Source organism: Phascolarctos cinereus, unplaced genomic scaffold (assembly GCF_003287225.1).
Source record: "Phascolarctos cinereus isolate Bilbo 61053 unplaced genomic scaffold, phaCin_HiC Scaffold_4;HRSCAF=312, whole genome shotgun sequence".
Classification (NCBI taxonomy): domain Eukaryota; kingdom Metazoa; phylum Chordata; class Mammalia; order Diprotodontia; family Phascolarctidae; genus Phascolarctos; species Phascolarctos cinereus.
In genome coordinates, this window is record NW_027555847.1 from 237,228,494 (window position 1) to 237,244,178 (window position 15,685).

At 34.9% G+C, this 15,685-nt stretch overlaps 1 protein-coding gene across 6 annotated transcripts in view; it reads right to left on the reverse strand.

Annotated features, from left to right (window-relative positions):
• Positions 1-15,685, reverse strand: part of SPIN1 (spindlin 1) — a 130,650-nt gene that overhangs the window by 55,397 nt on the left and 59,568 nt on the right. For all 6 annotated transcript variants that reach the window (XM_021009559.2, XM_021009558.2, XM_021009562.2 and 3 more), the window contains exon 2: positions 195-401. In XM_021009559.2, coding sequence (XP_020865218.1) covers positions 195-246 — 52 coding nt within the window. In that variant the 5' untranslated portion in view covers positions 247-401. The remainder of the gene's footprint in view (positions 1-194; positions 402-15,685) is intronic.

Consider the following 15,685-nt stretch of genomic DNA (forward strand, 5'->3'; position numbering starts at 1 on the left):
ATTCTGAACTTTAAGAGTAACAGCTCAACGGGTAATTTTAAATCTACTATTCCATTGTATCTTTTAAAACAAAAATTTATATAGTACCTGAAAGACAAGATTGAAGACCTATGAGAATCTGATTAGCCATAAATAAAGTATATTATATGTAGCACTCAATACAACTAAGAAACCACAAACACAAATTGTCTTACCTGCATCAGCTCTGGATCGCTGACCTGCTGTTTTTCCAAATGGGGTCTTCATTCATCTGTGTTTAAGTGAGCAGCAAAGCTGCCAGACTAGGGTGAAAATCCAATACTTTAATTTTTTTCTCCTGAATTTCAATGTTCTTGTTAATCCACCATCCAAGCGTGAATTTCTTCCCCAAGCTCAGAAGAAATACTTGAAATTATAATACTCTGTAAAATGATAAAAGAACAATTCATTACCCAGGGATGAAGAGAAAAAGCAAAAATAAGAAATAATCAAAAAATATCAAGTTTAAAATAAAATTATATGAATTATTTCCTAAAGCACAATTTCCAGATTTTTCCAGAAATACTCCTAAGCCTCCAGAACCTAGGGGCATGAAAGGCTACTAGGGTGAAACAAACAGTGTATAGTATACAGACATACCTGTTTTATTGCACTTCACAGGTACTTGTGTGTTTTAAAACAAATTGAAGGTTTGTGGTAACCCTGATTAAGCAAGTCTATCAGCACCATTTCATGTGCTCACATAATGTCTCTGTAACATTTTGATAATTCTCACATTACAAGTTTTTCATTATTATATCTATTAAGTGATATGTGATGAGTGATCTTTGATGTTACAATTCCAGTTGTTTTGGGGCACCACAAACCCATAAGGTGAGGAACTTAATAAATGTTATAGGTGTTCTGACTACTCCACTGACAAGCCATTCCCCTTAACCAGATGTTCCCCTGTTTCTCTCCCTCTCGGCAAGCCACTCTACTACCTGAGACCCAGCAATATTGAACAAGAATATTACATAAACTCAGTTGATAAAGCAGCAGCAGGGTTTGAGAGGACTGACTCCAATTTTGAAAGTTCTACTGTGGGTAAAATGCCATTAAACTTTTTAGTTGAGTTTTTGGGATTTTCCAAGTATATCATCATATTGTCTGCAAAAAGAGATATCTTACTACTTCATTCCCTATTCTGATTCCTTCTATGTCTTTTTCTTCTCTTGTTGCTGATTTCCAATACAATACTGAATAATAATGGTGACAGTAGGCATCCTTGTTTTACACCTGATCTTACTGGCAAGGATTCTAATTTATCTTCATTATGAATACTGCTTGCTGATGGTTTCAGGCAATTTTTTTAAAAAATAAATTTAAGGAAAAATCTATTTATACCAATACTTTCAAGTGTTAAAACAGAAATAGGCTCTGTACTTTATCAAAAGTTTTTTCTGCATCTACTGAAAAAGTAATTGTTTTCCTTGTGTTAATCCCTACATTCCTGATATGAATCCCACCCTTTAACATTTAATCTTTGTAATATACTGTTGTAATCTCTTAGCTAGTATTTTATTTAGGATTTTTGCATCCATATTCATTAAAGTGGTCTATAATTTTCTTTCTCTGTTTTTACTCTTCCTAGTTTAGGTGTTAGTATTATATTTTTTTCATAAAAGGAGTTTGGTAGGATTCCTTCTTTGCCTATTATTCCAAATACCTTATTTATTAGAATTAGTTGATCATTAAATGTTTGATAGAATTCACTTGTAAATCCATCTAGTCCTGGTGCTTTTTCCTTAGGAAGCTCATTTATGGGTCTGTTCAATTTGTTTTCCTAAAATAGGTCTATTTAGATATCCTATATCTTCTTTTGTTAATCTAAGCATTTTATATTTTTGTAAAACTCTTCAATTTCATTTAAATTGCTAAAATTACTGACATAATTGGGCAAAATAACTCCTCATTTGCTTGAATTTCATCTTCATTAGTGGCATATTCACCCTTCTCATTTCTGATACTAGTAATCTGGTTTTCTTCTCTTTTTTAATCAAATTAACCGATTGTTTATCTACTTTGTTTTCTCTAAAAAATCAACTAGTTTCAATTATTAATTCAATGTTGTGGTTATTTTTTTAACACTCGATTAATTCAACTTTAATTTTTAGGATTTCCAAGTTAGTGTTTAATTGGAGATTTTTCATTTGTTCTTTTTTCTAGTTTTTAAGAATTCATACCCAATTCATTAGTCTGCTCTTTCCCTATTTCATGAAGTATTCAGGGATATAAATTTTCCTCTGATCACTGCTTTTGATGTATCCTATAGGTTTTGATGTCTCATGATTGTCATTCTGTTTAAAGAAATTATTGATTGCTTCTATCATTTGTTCTTTAATGCACTTATTCTTTAAGATTAGGTGGTTTAATTTCCAATCAGTTTTTAATCTATGTTTCTGTGGCTCCTTAAATAAAATGTTTATTGCATTGTGATCTGAAAAGGATACTTTTAATATTTCTTTTTCCGCTTTTAACTATAAAGTTTTTATGTACTAATAAGTGGTCAATCTTTGTAAAGGTAACAAAAACCACTGAGAAAAAGGTGTAGTCCTTTCTATTTACATTCAATTCTCTCCAGATACCTACCATATCTAGCTGATTTAAAATTCTATTCACTTCCTTGACTTCTTTCTTATTTATTTTTGGTTGGATTTATCAGGTTCTTAGAGGGGAAGATTAAAGTCCTTCACTATTATAATACTCCTATCTACCTCCACCTGTATTCATTTAACTTTTCTTTTAAAAATTGAGATGTTACAGATGTATAGATATACCCATGTATGGTATATATAGGTTCAGAATTGATATTGCTTCATTGTCTACCATAAATTTAAAAAAATTTAATGAAAAAATGTTATCAAACAGCATCTTGTACTCCAGAGAAATCTTTAATGAAAGGAAGAGCCTACTGATGTGGCAAACTTCTTTGTTGTATTTTAAGAAACTGTCACAGTGACCCCAACCTTCAACAATCACCACCTTGATCGATCAGCAGCCATCAACATTGTGGCACAGTCCTCTACCAGCAAAAAGATTATAACTCACTGGAAAGGCTCAGATGATGAGGATTTTTTTTTTTAGCAATAAAGTATTTTTAAATTAAGGTATGTCCATTTCCCCCCACATAATACTATTTAACACTTAATGGACTACAGTACAGTATAAATAAAACTTTTATATGAACTGGGAAACCAAAAAATGTGTGGTTTGCTTTACTGCAGTGGTCTGAAACTAAATCTACAATATCTCTGAGGTATGCCTGTACATTCTGCCCAAGAAGATAATACATACTAACAAAACAATTGAGATTTCCAGCAGCAATACAAGTTGGCTAAGACAGTCCTACAATGCCCCAATTTTCTTCAGCTGATATAGGAATACTGGTTACAAAAGTAGAGTGGATTTGGGGTTTCAGGGCTAAGAAAAGGAACCCCTAAACCATTTATGCAGTGCAATATGCTCCTTCCAAAAAAGGCAAAAGCTGTACCCAAAGTTATCTGGGCATCAAATCACAGACTTCATACGAAATAAAGCCAAGCTGAGAAAAGTAGAACATTTGCCACCACTGAGCGAGCAGCAGAAGAAACTGCCGGGCACCCTTAATATTCTCTTTCTGAAACGGATGGGTAGAAGAGCCAATGCCTTTTTAAAGACACACTGAGGGGCAGGTAGGTGGGTAAGTCAGGAGGACCTGAGTTCAAATCCGGTCTCAGACACACATACTACCTGTGTGACCCCTGGGCAAGTTACTTAACCTTAATTGCCCAGCAAAAAAGAAAAAAAAAAGACACATTGAAGGGGTAGCTAGGTGGTGCAGGGGATAGAGCACCAGCCCTGGATTCAGGAGGACCTGAGTTCAAAGCCGACCTCCGACATTATAACACTTACTTGCCGCCCCCCCCCAAAGACACATTGAGTGGCTTCCTAGTCAATCCAATTCTTAAAGTGATTTTATCTTAGCATTTATGCCTAATTAGCATACTGGAAAATAAAAATTTTCTAGGTAACTTGTCATCCTCTTCTTTTGTTATTTAAAAACAAAAACAAACTACAATTTTAAATAAACTACATTTTATCTAATAGATTTTATCCAATATCATATGGTTTTGATAATTACTGCTTTGAAATATAGTTAAAAATTTGGCAATACCAAAGCTCCTTTTCTTTACTTTCCTCTTAATATTCTTCATCTTTTCTTTTCTCCAAATGATTTTTATTATTTTGCTTAATAAAAAGTATACTTTTTGGTAGTTTGATTATCATAGCACCTAAATCTACCGAGTAATCTGGATAGTATTTTTTACAAAGAAGTTGCAAGTCTTCCTAAACAAAGTGCTGAATTTAAATTTAAAAAGAGATCCAGGTTTAAATCCCACCCATGAAACTTACTTGCTTTGTGGCCACAGACAAATCACTATCTGAGGCTCAAGCAATTTTCTAATATTTATGTGGACAAACTTCTATCTTTCACATTGGAAGGAGTTCCCATGCCTAAAAACAGCAGCAGCAGCAGCTAACATTTATATAGTGCCTACTATATATCAGGCACTGTGCTAAGTACTTTAAAATCATTATCTCATTTGATCAGCACAACAACCTTGGGAGGTAGGTGCTATTTATGATTCCAATTCTGCAACTGAGGAAACTGGAGCAAACAGAGGTTAAATGACTTGCTCAGGGTCACACACAGCTAGTAAAAGTCTGAGGCCACATTTGAACTCAGGTCTCCCTGAGGGCAAGCCTGATGCTCTATCTGCTGCACCACCTACCTGCCTTATTAATCTAGCTACTACTTTGGTATTATCCAGCCATCAACACTGAATCTTTCCAATTATTGACTCTCCTTACTTCATTTAAAAAACTTTTGTAGTGGCAGCTAGGTGCCACAGTGGATAAAGTACTGGCCCTAGCGTCAGGACGACCTGAGTTCAAATCCAGCCTCAGACACATAACACTTACTATAGCTGTGTGACCCTGGGCAAGTCGCTTAACCCCACTGCCTAGTCCAAAAAAAAAAAACAAACCTGTTTTGTAGTTATATTTATAAGTCCTATTTGTGTTGGTATATAAACTCCTAAATATTTGATTTTGCTCTTAAATGAAACCTTACTAGAAACAATTACAAACAGCAGTTACTGTTCAAGAACCCCAAAGACTCTATTCAATAAGAACAAAAGCTGGAAAACTGGGGAAAAATAGGTTTAGATCAGCATCTTAAACTGTAGTGAGTAAGATGAGACAAAGGCAAACAGAGATACATTTTCTCCAAGCAAGAAAACAGTTTATGCAGAGATACATCACAGTTAACAAAGTGGGTCACTCTGGCCACCTCAGTAAAACCAAGGACCCTCATGAGAAAGAAAAGACTATTTTTACTGAGACCCAGGAAAGGAGAGGATGGCTAGTTGGGAACATCAAAATTGGTTACAGCTCTGACAGGTAGGTAGCCTTCAGGTGTGGATGATCACCCTCCCTCCCCCCAGCTAAGGAATGTTCATTGCTTTAAAAATGAGCCTCAACTGCCTTTAATAATCTTGCCTAGAAATTCAAAACCACCTAAATCAGAACCAGTTGGTTAGTCATCCCCTTGGGAGCAATCAAACCACCCCAATTTCACAAGAAGAGACAAAGGCAGAAGAATTTTTTTTTTTTTGAGAAGGGGTTCCAACTTAAGCTGGTTTTTGCTTACAGACAACAAAATAGATACATATTCCTGGAACTAGTTGAAAGGGATAACATCATTCCCTTTCAACAAGGCTTTTAAGACAATTTGAATTGCATTTTTGAGCTTAAAAGAGAAATGAGGCTTGACAAAATGGGTAATAGGGGTCAATTACAGAGTAGAATCAAATATTAAATAATACAGCATAATTTTAATTTCTTCAACACCATATCAAAATAAATTCTAATTAGATAAAGATCTAAACAGAAAACACTGTACCATAAAAAAAGATTTAAGAGAAGAATGAATGGTTCAGCTTTCACAAAAATGGATGGGGAGGGGGGAATTGTATAAATAGACACAACATGAAATAACAAAATAGAAAACCTGCTTAATAAAATTCAAAAACCTTTGTACAAATAAAGTCAAAACATCAAAAATAAGAAAAGATAAAAAATAGGAAGAAAACGCTGTACTAAGAATCACTGAAAAAGTTTGATATCCAAATTCTACATGGAGTTGATATGTATAAGATTAAGTAATTCTCCAATATACAAAGGATATAAAGTCTTACTAAGAAGAAATTTAAAAAACTATCAGCAACTTTATAAAGTGCTCAAGATATCTAATGATCAGAAAAAGGAAAATTAAAACATCCCTAAGGCACCATACACATGTGGGAAAGAAAACTTCCTAATCCACTGTGAGCTGGTTTAGCTGTTTTGCTAAACAATACGGCATTGTGTGTGAAGTTATTAAATTGTTCATACCTCTAGACCCAGAGATTCCATTACTGGGACTGTACCCAAAGAAGGTTTTATCAGGAGCAAAAAAAGACCTATACATACAAAAATGTAAATAGCAGCATTATCTGTAACAACAAAAAGCTGAGAAAAAATGTTCCCAATGATTAGAGAATGACCAAACAATATAAATATAATACAATATTACTGCTTCATAAGGAATGATTTAAAAAATCAAAGAAACAGGAATGCCTAAAAAAAAAAATCAAAGAAACATATAACTGACAACTACAACAGTGTAAATAAAATCATTATAAAGACAACAAGACTATGGTCAAATACAATGGTCAAAGTCTTCACCACACTACAAAAATTAAAGGACACAGCCTTTCTTTGTATTAGCTATCAACCCACAGAAGTATAAATTTACATCAGGTATCAACCACAATCACACATTTTGAGTACTTCTACTTAACCCTTTTCTGGAAATGAGGCTTCTCTGGGACTTTGATGTAGAAGAGTCTTACGTCAAAAAATGTATTTATAGATTTTTAAAATGAAGCTATTAGTTTATCTCAAAGTTCACTAGATAGATAGAAATACTAAGAATGAAAATTCAAAATGTGACTAAAAGTTGCTTTAACTCTTTGCAGCTGTGCTTTTCCATTATTTTCTTTCTGTTGTATCCAGAAGGTGAAGATCCCAAGTCACTCAACGTAGCCATGAACTGAACCAGTGTGAGGTAAAGAACTTCCCTTCCCCTGCCTCCTTCCCTCTCTTCTATACTGGCTCCACTCCAAGAAATGGTTTCTGTTGTTTTTCCTCCTCAGTTTCAAATGCAAATGCCAGAGGGTAACCATGAATCCAGCAGTTTGAACCAGGGCAACCTTAGAGGCAGGATTTCAATCAGTAGTACATCCAATCAACCTGCCCTGAGAAGCCAGAATTGAGTTCAAGGAGGGTTTTGCACTTAGAACTGGGACTGTCTTCTATAAGAATCAAGCTAAGCTATAAATCTAATCCTCTTTCTCTCTCCAGAAACTAAAGTAGTACAGGGGAAGATTATGTCTCCCACATTTGGGGAGAATATCTATATTTGTTTCTGTATTTGTGATTATAGCTTCTGAAGTAAATATTTCTGTGTAAAAAGTTTTTTTTAATTAAGTCATGACAAGAGGAAAAGGAGAAACTCTCAGCTACATAATACTTTAAAATATCCAAGATTCATTTTTTAAAGATAGTATAGGCCCACATTCTCCACTCCATTAAACAGGCTTAACGAGATGTTGTATCTGAAAAAATTCGATAGGTAAGCCTCTCCTGATCTAAGCTGGTGATCAAACATAGAACATAGACTGATATTAAGCTTGATTGTACCCATCCATCATACAGTCTAAAAAGGCATCAGGAGAATTTTTTCAAGGGCAGCTATAAAATATAACTAAAGAACTATAGATTTGTTTTCTAGCAAAACAGTACTGATAGGACACTTCTTAAGTGACAGCCCAAAATAACCTTACAATCCAGCTGCAAAGATAAAACAAACAAAAAAAATTAAGCACTAAAATAAATGTCATGAGAGAACAATTTATATTAAAGGTGTCAAATCCTGTGCTGCTTAAGTGCTGCCCAAACCAGATTAAAATGTAACTGAGAAATGTTTAACAAAATAAAAATAAAATCAAAAGAGATAATTGCTAATTTGTAGTTTTCTAAGTCAGTATTAGAGAACCCTTCCTATTTCAGTTTGACACCACTGCTGAGCAGTATTAATAGTTAATATGAATAGCACATACAATGAGTGCTAGGGGAGTTCAGAAGATGGTAAAATCAGCTAGTTCTAAAATATGGACAGGATTCAAATAGGGTGAGAGTATAAAAACATTTGGGGGGAGGGAGAAGGATCACATAATCAGTTTTGAGCTGAAAGATCCTGAGATATCATCTCCCCCAGTGATTCTCAAAGCATGGTCCACAGACCACTGGGGATGTCCTTGATCCACAAGTTCAAAATTATTTTTACAATGTATTAGGACATTATTTGCTTTTATCACTCTCATTCCTTTCACATTAACACACTGGAGCTTTCCGGAGGCTGTATGACCTATGAGTATAAAGACTGAGCTGCAAACATGCAGATGTTAATATCTTGTCTGCAGAATTATAATTGTGCTTTACAAATGGATGAATCTATATATATGGCTGGACTTGCTGTTTTTCTTTTTTGTTGTTTTAATCTGGTATCAGCACCAACAAATCACGGAAGATCTTCATTCAAAAAGATACTTGGCAACAACATACAAGTGGTGTTGAAATATTAAAAGTGTTTAATAATTTTTTTAAATCTCATGGTCTATCCCAGAACAACTGTTGATATTTGCGGTAATGGTGCAAATATAATGGTAGGTAAAACTTGCTGAGGCCTTAGTACAAATAAAGGGAGTGGCAGGCACCGGACTATATTACTAATGATGATAATATTCTTCAGTGCCATGCACTCAGCATAAATGAATGAATGAATAAGTAGGTAAGTAAATAAGTGAATGAATGGATAAATGAATAAGTAAATGAATAAATTTTTTAAAGATCTGGTTTCACTTAAGAATGTCCTTGATGAAGCAATTAATTGTATTAAATACTGACTCGAGTACACATCTGTTCGACATTCTATTTAAAGAACTGAGAAATGTATATACAGTATTTATACTATGTACTGACGTATGTATGTTTGTATGTATGTACAGTTATCCTGAGAAAAAGCACTTAATATAATTGTTTGATTTTCAAATTAAACTTTTTTTTTCATGGAACACACTTTTTATTTAAATGAAATAAACCAAAACCATGGTGACTCAGGTGTGGGTTATCTGACATTTTCACAAAAATTAACAAAAGCCTGTCACATCAAGTGAAAATTAAAATTTTGGAAAACTTGTGTCTGACCCCAGTGAGCTTGTTAAATTTCAATACTCAAAGATACTTCCATTGAGATCAGTGCAGCTATTAATGAACATGATTTTTTTTGGTATCGTATAATAAAAATGTCTAAATTTAGAAATTTGTATAACTCAATGCTTTCCAAATGATCAGTGTGTATGACGTTATAAAAACATGCCTGGGTAAAAGATTCATTCAAGTCCAAGATAAATCAATGGCTTTTACTGTAAAAATGCAAAAAAGTCACTGATACAATTTCAGATTCCATACTGGAATTAACCTTTCAGAAACTACCACTTGTCAGGTTTCAGTCTAGTATCAAAGAAGACTATCCATAATTATCTGAAAAAGCTATTAAAATACTCCTCGCTTTCCAACTACATTATCCACGTGAGATTAGATTTAATTCGAACACTTCAACCAAACCAACATATTGCAATGGATCAAATACAGAAGCAGATATGAGAATCCAGCTGTCTTCTAGTAAGCCAGACATCTGAAATTTGAAAAATATAAAGCAATGCCACTTTTTTCACCAATTTTTTTTTTTTTTGGAAAAGTTATTTTCACTAAAAAATGTTATTTACATTAATACGTAATGGGTTTTTTAATTTTAAATTAATAAGTACATACTTTAGAGTTTTGCCAAAATTTAATAAATAAAAAGCTCTTTAAGTTCCTCAATAACTTTTTTTTTAGGCAGTTGGGGTTAAGTGACTTGCCCAGGGTCACACAGCTAGTGTCAAGTGTTTGGTCTGAGTCCGAATTTGCACTCAGGTCCTCCTAACTTCACGGCCAGTGCTCTGTCCACTGCGCCACCTAGCTGCCCCTTTTTGTAGCTTTTTTTTTAACTCAATTTTTAAGAGTATAAATGAGAACTAATCTAGCCCAGTCCTTTCAAATTAGAGGTGAGCAAACTGAATCCAAAAAGGTAAATGACAACCTTTTAGGTCACACAGGTAGTATATAGCAACAGGCATTCGCACCCCAGGTCTTTTGACTTGAAATGCAGAACTCTTTAAAAGAAATGGTTATCTCAGAGAGATAAGAAATGCATAGGTGTACAAAACACTGCACGTACTGTCAGTTACCTGGTTTTGCTTAGCTGTTTTTCCCAAGTTATGAAACCTCATGGAGGGTGGGGAGGATAGGAATGGATGGATATATGAAAATACTATGATGTTGAAACAAAGGCATCCATAAAATTTACTTATAAAAGTTTGACACAGGAAAAGAACATTTACATACACTAACCTGCTTCTTGTTCAGTTGTGTCTGACTCTTCATGAACCCATTTTGGGGTTTTCTTGGTAAAGATAACTAGTGGTTTGCTAAGTCCTTCAGCTCTTTTTATAGATGATTCGGAACTGGGGCAAACAGGGTTAAATGACTTGCCCCAGGGTTACACAGCTAATAATTGTCTGAAGTCAGATTGAACTCATTGAAAATGAGTCTTCCTAGTTCCAAGCTCTATCCACTGTACCACTTAGCTGCCCCCACATAAGCTAACGAGACATATATAAAAAGAAAAACACAAAGCCGAAGGAACAGAGGGAATAGCAAACACAATATCACATCTGCCACGTCTGACAATATTTGTTTCATATTCTGTACCTAAAAGTCCACTACCTCTTTTCTGAGATAAGGGAGGCATACATCACCATCAGTCCTGGGAATTTACAACCGGCCACTATACAGAGAAGATTGTTCTGATGTCTTTCATGTTACTTCTCCTTTACAACCTTGTGACTGCTGTGCAAAACAGCCTCTTGGTTCTGCTTGGTTCACTCTGCATCATTTTATATAATTTCATCTTCATTAGGTCTGAATTTGCCACATTGTTTTTATGTAATATCATCACATTCAAAAACTACCAATTGTTCAGACACATTCTCATCACTAGACTTATTTTGCTTTCAGTTCTTTACTATCTACTCACACACACACACACACACACACACACACAAATGCTGCTATAAATGGGATCTTTCTTTCCCTCTTTCATTTCTTTAAGAAATATGCACAATAGTGGTACTGCTGAGTCAAAGCTATGTCCAAGTGAGTGATTTTTCTAATATAATTCTAATTTGTTTTCTAGAATCGGTGGTCCAATTCACAACTTCACTGTCACTAGTTTATGTCTTTCCATAGTTTAACAGTAGCCTTTCAACTTTTGACATCTTTATAAATTTAATGAAAGCAAACTGAAACCTCAGAAGTGTTTTAGTGTACATTTATCTTAATCATTGTAATTAAAAATGTAAATGTTAATAAGTTTATTAATTATACATGATGTGCATGATTCTGTGATTGTCAATAATTTGCATTTCTTCTGAAAACTGCTTGTTTATATCCTTTGACTACACCCTTACTGAATAATAGTTTATCTTCCATATCAATTACATATTTTTTTATTCTGTTCAATGACCTGTTGAATATGAAAATGACCTGTCACTTGATATAATTTTTTTCCCACTCAACAGTTTCTTTTCCCATTATAGTTTCATTTTATCTATGCAAAAGCTTTTGAACTTAATATAATCGATATTATCTATTGTAGAAGCCAGTCCTGGTATTTCCATTTTGAAAACTGCTCTCCATCACACTTGAAGCAATGGAGTCTTTCTCCTCACTTGCGAAAGCAATTGCTAATTGCAAGTAGCTCCACTTTCTGGTAATCTGCTGCTAAGAGATTTTGCCCAATTATAGAAGCTTAGTTTAAGTTAAGTGCCTGATTCAGCCATTTTTCTTGTACTGAAGCAACAGCAAGATAGAGAAAACATTTATTAAGCACTTATTATGTAACAGCGAAGGTGCTAAGCCCTGGGAATACAAAATACAAGAAAAAAAAGATAACCCTTCCCTTCAAGAAGTCCTCCTAATGAAGTAGGACAAAACATAAAAGAGAACTGAAAAGATGAGAAGGGGAAAACCATACTACCACACCCCCAAGGCAGAGATTCAGAAACTGGGCTGAGCTGGAAGCAAGAATCCACAGGGGTGGAGATACTGACAGCAGGAGAAGGCTGCTGGGAAAGAAGCAGAAGGGGCAGTACAAGAAGTCAGGGTTTAGAAAATGTCCCAATTTCTATACTCTGGAGGTCTGACTTGTAGACGTCTTGATGTTCCCCCATCCCCCTTTCTGAGTTTATAGTACCAGAGCAACTCTGGCACTTTTGCAGAATCAGTCAGCTAGTTGTGTAATAAAAACTTTGCCAACAAGAGGGGAGTCTTGACTTTAAAACACTATTTGGACTTTTTTATGATTGTTATACCATTCTTTGGTTAAGAATTCTCCCTCTAGCCACTGCTATAAAAGTTACATTCTTACATTCTTCCCTAATTTATGATATGACCTGTTATAGTTAGATTATGTCCATTTGGAGATTATTTTGATATAACATTTTCTCTAAAGCTTATTACTGCCAAACTGCTTTATAGTCGTCTCACAAGCTTTTATCAAACAAGGAGTCAGGATCCCAGCAGTTTGTGTCTTTTAACATGAATTAAGCTGAACTTCTAGCTGTTATGTTCAATTGCTTTTGCATCTCACTTAGTGTGTTCAAGTTTTTAAAAAAAATGTTTAACTACAACCAGAGTTTCAATTATAATATAATCTGAGATATGGGAATATTAAGAGTCCCTTCATTACTTTTTTCATTATTTCTCTTTAGATGTTTGGACTTTTTGATTCTTCAGATTAATTTTGATTAATTTTATTTTTGTTCCATCAAGTACTATCAATAACTCCATAGATGGATTAGTATGACACTATTTATAACTCAGGTAATAGTATCATTTTTATTATAATGGTATGGTCCCAAAATGATCAATAAATCTCCAATTAAATCTGCCTTTATTCCTGTAATAATTGTTGAACTGACATAAATCTTGAATATACAGCTAGTGATACTAATACCACCAAGGCCTCCGTCCTCTTAAATGTTTTGGTGAAGATTCATTTTACTATACATTTTTTGTCATCTCTTGTTTGCTGATCTTTAACAGGATAATTTCCTATTGTTCTTAAAGCTGGTTTTAGAGAGTTGGGTCTAACCTTTCGTGTCATATTTTTCCTTTATTCCTTTAGTCAAGCAAGTTAAACATGAACAGAAGAAACTTTTTATATTATTAATTACTTCATTATTTTATTAATTAACTTAAAAATTTTCTCCAACTTTCTTTAGAGGAGGTAGGGCTATATAATTTATCTTAAATGTAAGTCAGTCAATGGCATCTATTAAGCACCTACTATGTACCAGGCACTGGGGTAAGTGCCCAGAATACAAAGAAAGGCAAAAGACAGTTCCTGCTCTTGAGGAGCTCATAATCAAATCAGGGAGACATTAAGTAAACAAATATGTGCAAATAAGCTACATACAGGTTTAAATAGGAAATAATTAACAGAGAGAAAGCACTCAAATGGGGGCAGAGGGGAGGCAGACTAGGTTACTAAAGACTTTAAATGCCAAATGGGGGTTTTATATTTGAACCTAGAGATTAGAGGGAGCCACGAGAATCTGAGTGGGGATGACATGGTCAGACTTGCACTTCAGGAAAATTACTTTGGTGACCGAATGTAAGATAGAACTGGAGTGGGCCAACTGCAACAGCCCAAGAACAAGGTGATGAGGGCCTTCACCAGGCTGGTAGCAGTATCAAAGAAAAGAGAGGGACAGGGAGGTAGGTGTCTTTGAGAGATTTTGCAAAGGTGAAATATACAGGCCTTACTAGCAACTGGGGATGAGAAAGGAGTTGAGGGTTGCTCCTAGGTTGTGAGCCTAAAAAACTAAGAAGATGGTAGTACTCACAACATTAATAAAAAGTTTGGAAATGGAAAGGGTTTAGAGAGAAAGAAAATTAGTTTGGTTGGGGACATACTGAATGTAAAATATCCAAGGCGGAGGTGTTTGAAAGGCAGCTGGAAATCTGAGAGGTGGGAGTCAGCAGAGGTTGGGGCTAGATAGATAGAACTTAAGAATCATCTGCATACATATGATAACTGAATCCATGAGAGCTGATAAGATCACCAAGCCAAGTGGTATAGGGAAGAAGAAAAGGTGTCCCAGGACAGAATCCTGGGGCTACACACCTACCTTAGAGAGTGCAACCTGGATGAGGATTCATGCAAAGGAGCCGGAAAAGCAGATTTTAGATAGATAGGATTGATGGGGTGCTGGGGCCCCAGACCCAAGATCATGCCTCTAGAATTTCTTAGTAGGCTCCTCTCCTGTGAGAAAATTTTCACTTGTTGCAGAACACATTCTCTTATCAGAACAAACAGAGGGGTGCCTGGCCCAAGGATTTTTATCCCTAGCTGGCCCAAGGACTCTTCCTCCTGACAGATCCCCAAAATCCATGCCTCTGACAACTCCCTCAATGTCTGATATTGTCCCTACACTTTCCCATCCATAGCTCCCAAAGACAACAAGGCCCTTAGGTTATCTAATTAGTGTCCCTGGCATTCCTTTCCCACATAAATCCCAGCACCATCCTCAGTCTCTCCTAGGTTTCGATGATAAGGACCCTTGCCCTCTTTTAAACCTAGACTCTGAATAATTGGTTTGGCATTTCTTTATAAATTATAAAACTGAGTAAATATGTAGAAAATTCACAGGAATCTACCATTCAGTATACACAACTTGGAAAATTCCTAGGTGATAGGAATAATATATGTTTTTTTTGTTTTTTTGGTGTTTTGTTTTGTTTTTTTTGCCAGGAGGTGGATAGAGAACTGATCTCAACAACAGGAAGACCAGGTCAGCTTTCTGACCCTAGGGCAAATCAATTTCTCAGTGTCCCAGTTAACCTCCTAAGACAGTTGCTCATCTGCACAGGAAGAGGAAGTTTCTTACCCAGAGCTCCCTACACAGATGAAATCACAGATCAGGGTTTCTTCCTTTTTTAAGTGTGTACAAAATTTTATCTATAATATTTTTTTTCCTTTTTCAATGACATTATGACCTCAACCTCAAACACCAACAAAATTCACTAAACATATTTTAAAATTATATTTGATTAAGGTAAATTACCAGTTAGCAATAAACACTTAACTTCTGTGTCAAAAGGAACTGACAGCAGCCAAAGGCAGCACTCATTCAGAATATATGCTATTTTGTAAAGCAATTTTCAATAAAATCCTAGCAAGAAAACTAGAGCAATATATCCAGAAAATACACTAAGCCTAGTAGGAACCAAACCAAGAATATAAAGATGGTTCAAATTGGAAAAACAATTAGCATAATTAATCACACACTCAGTAATCACACACTCATCAAATAACATGATTATTTCAGTATCTACAAATAGCCTTTAAAAA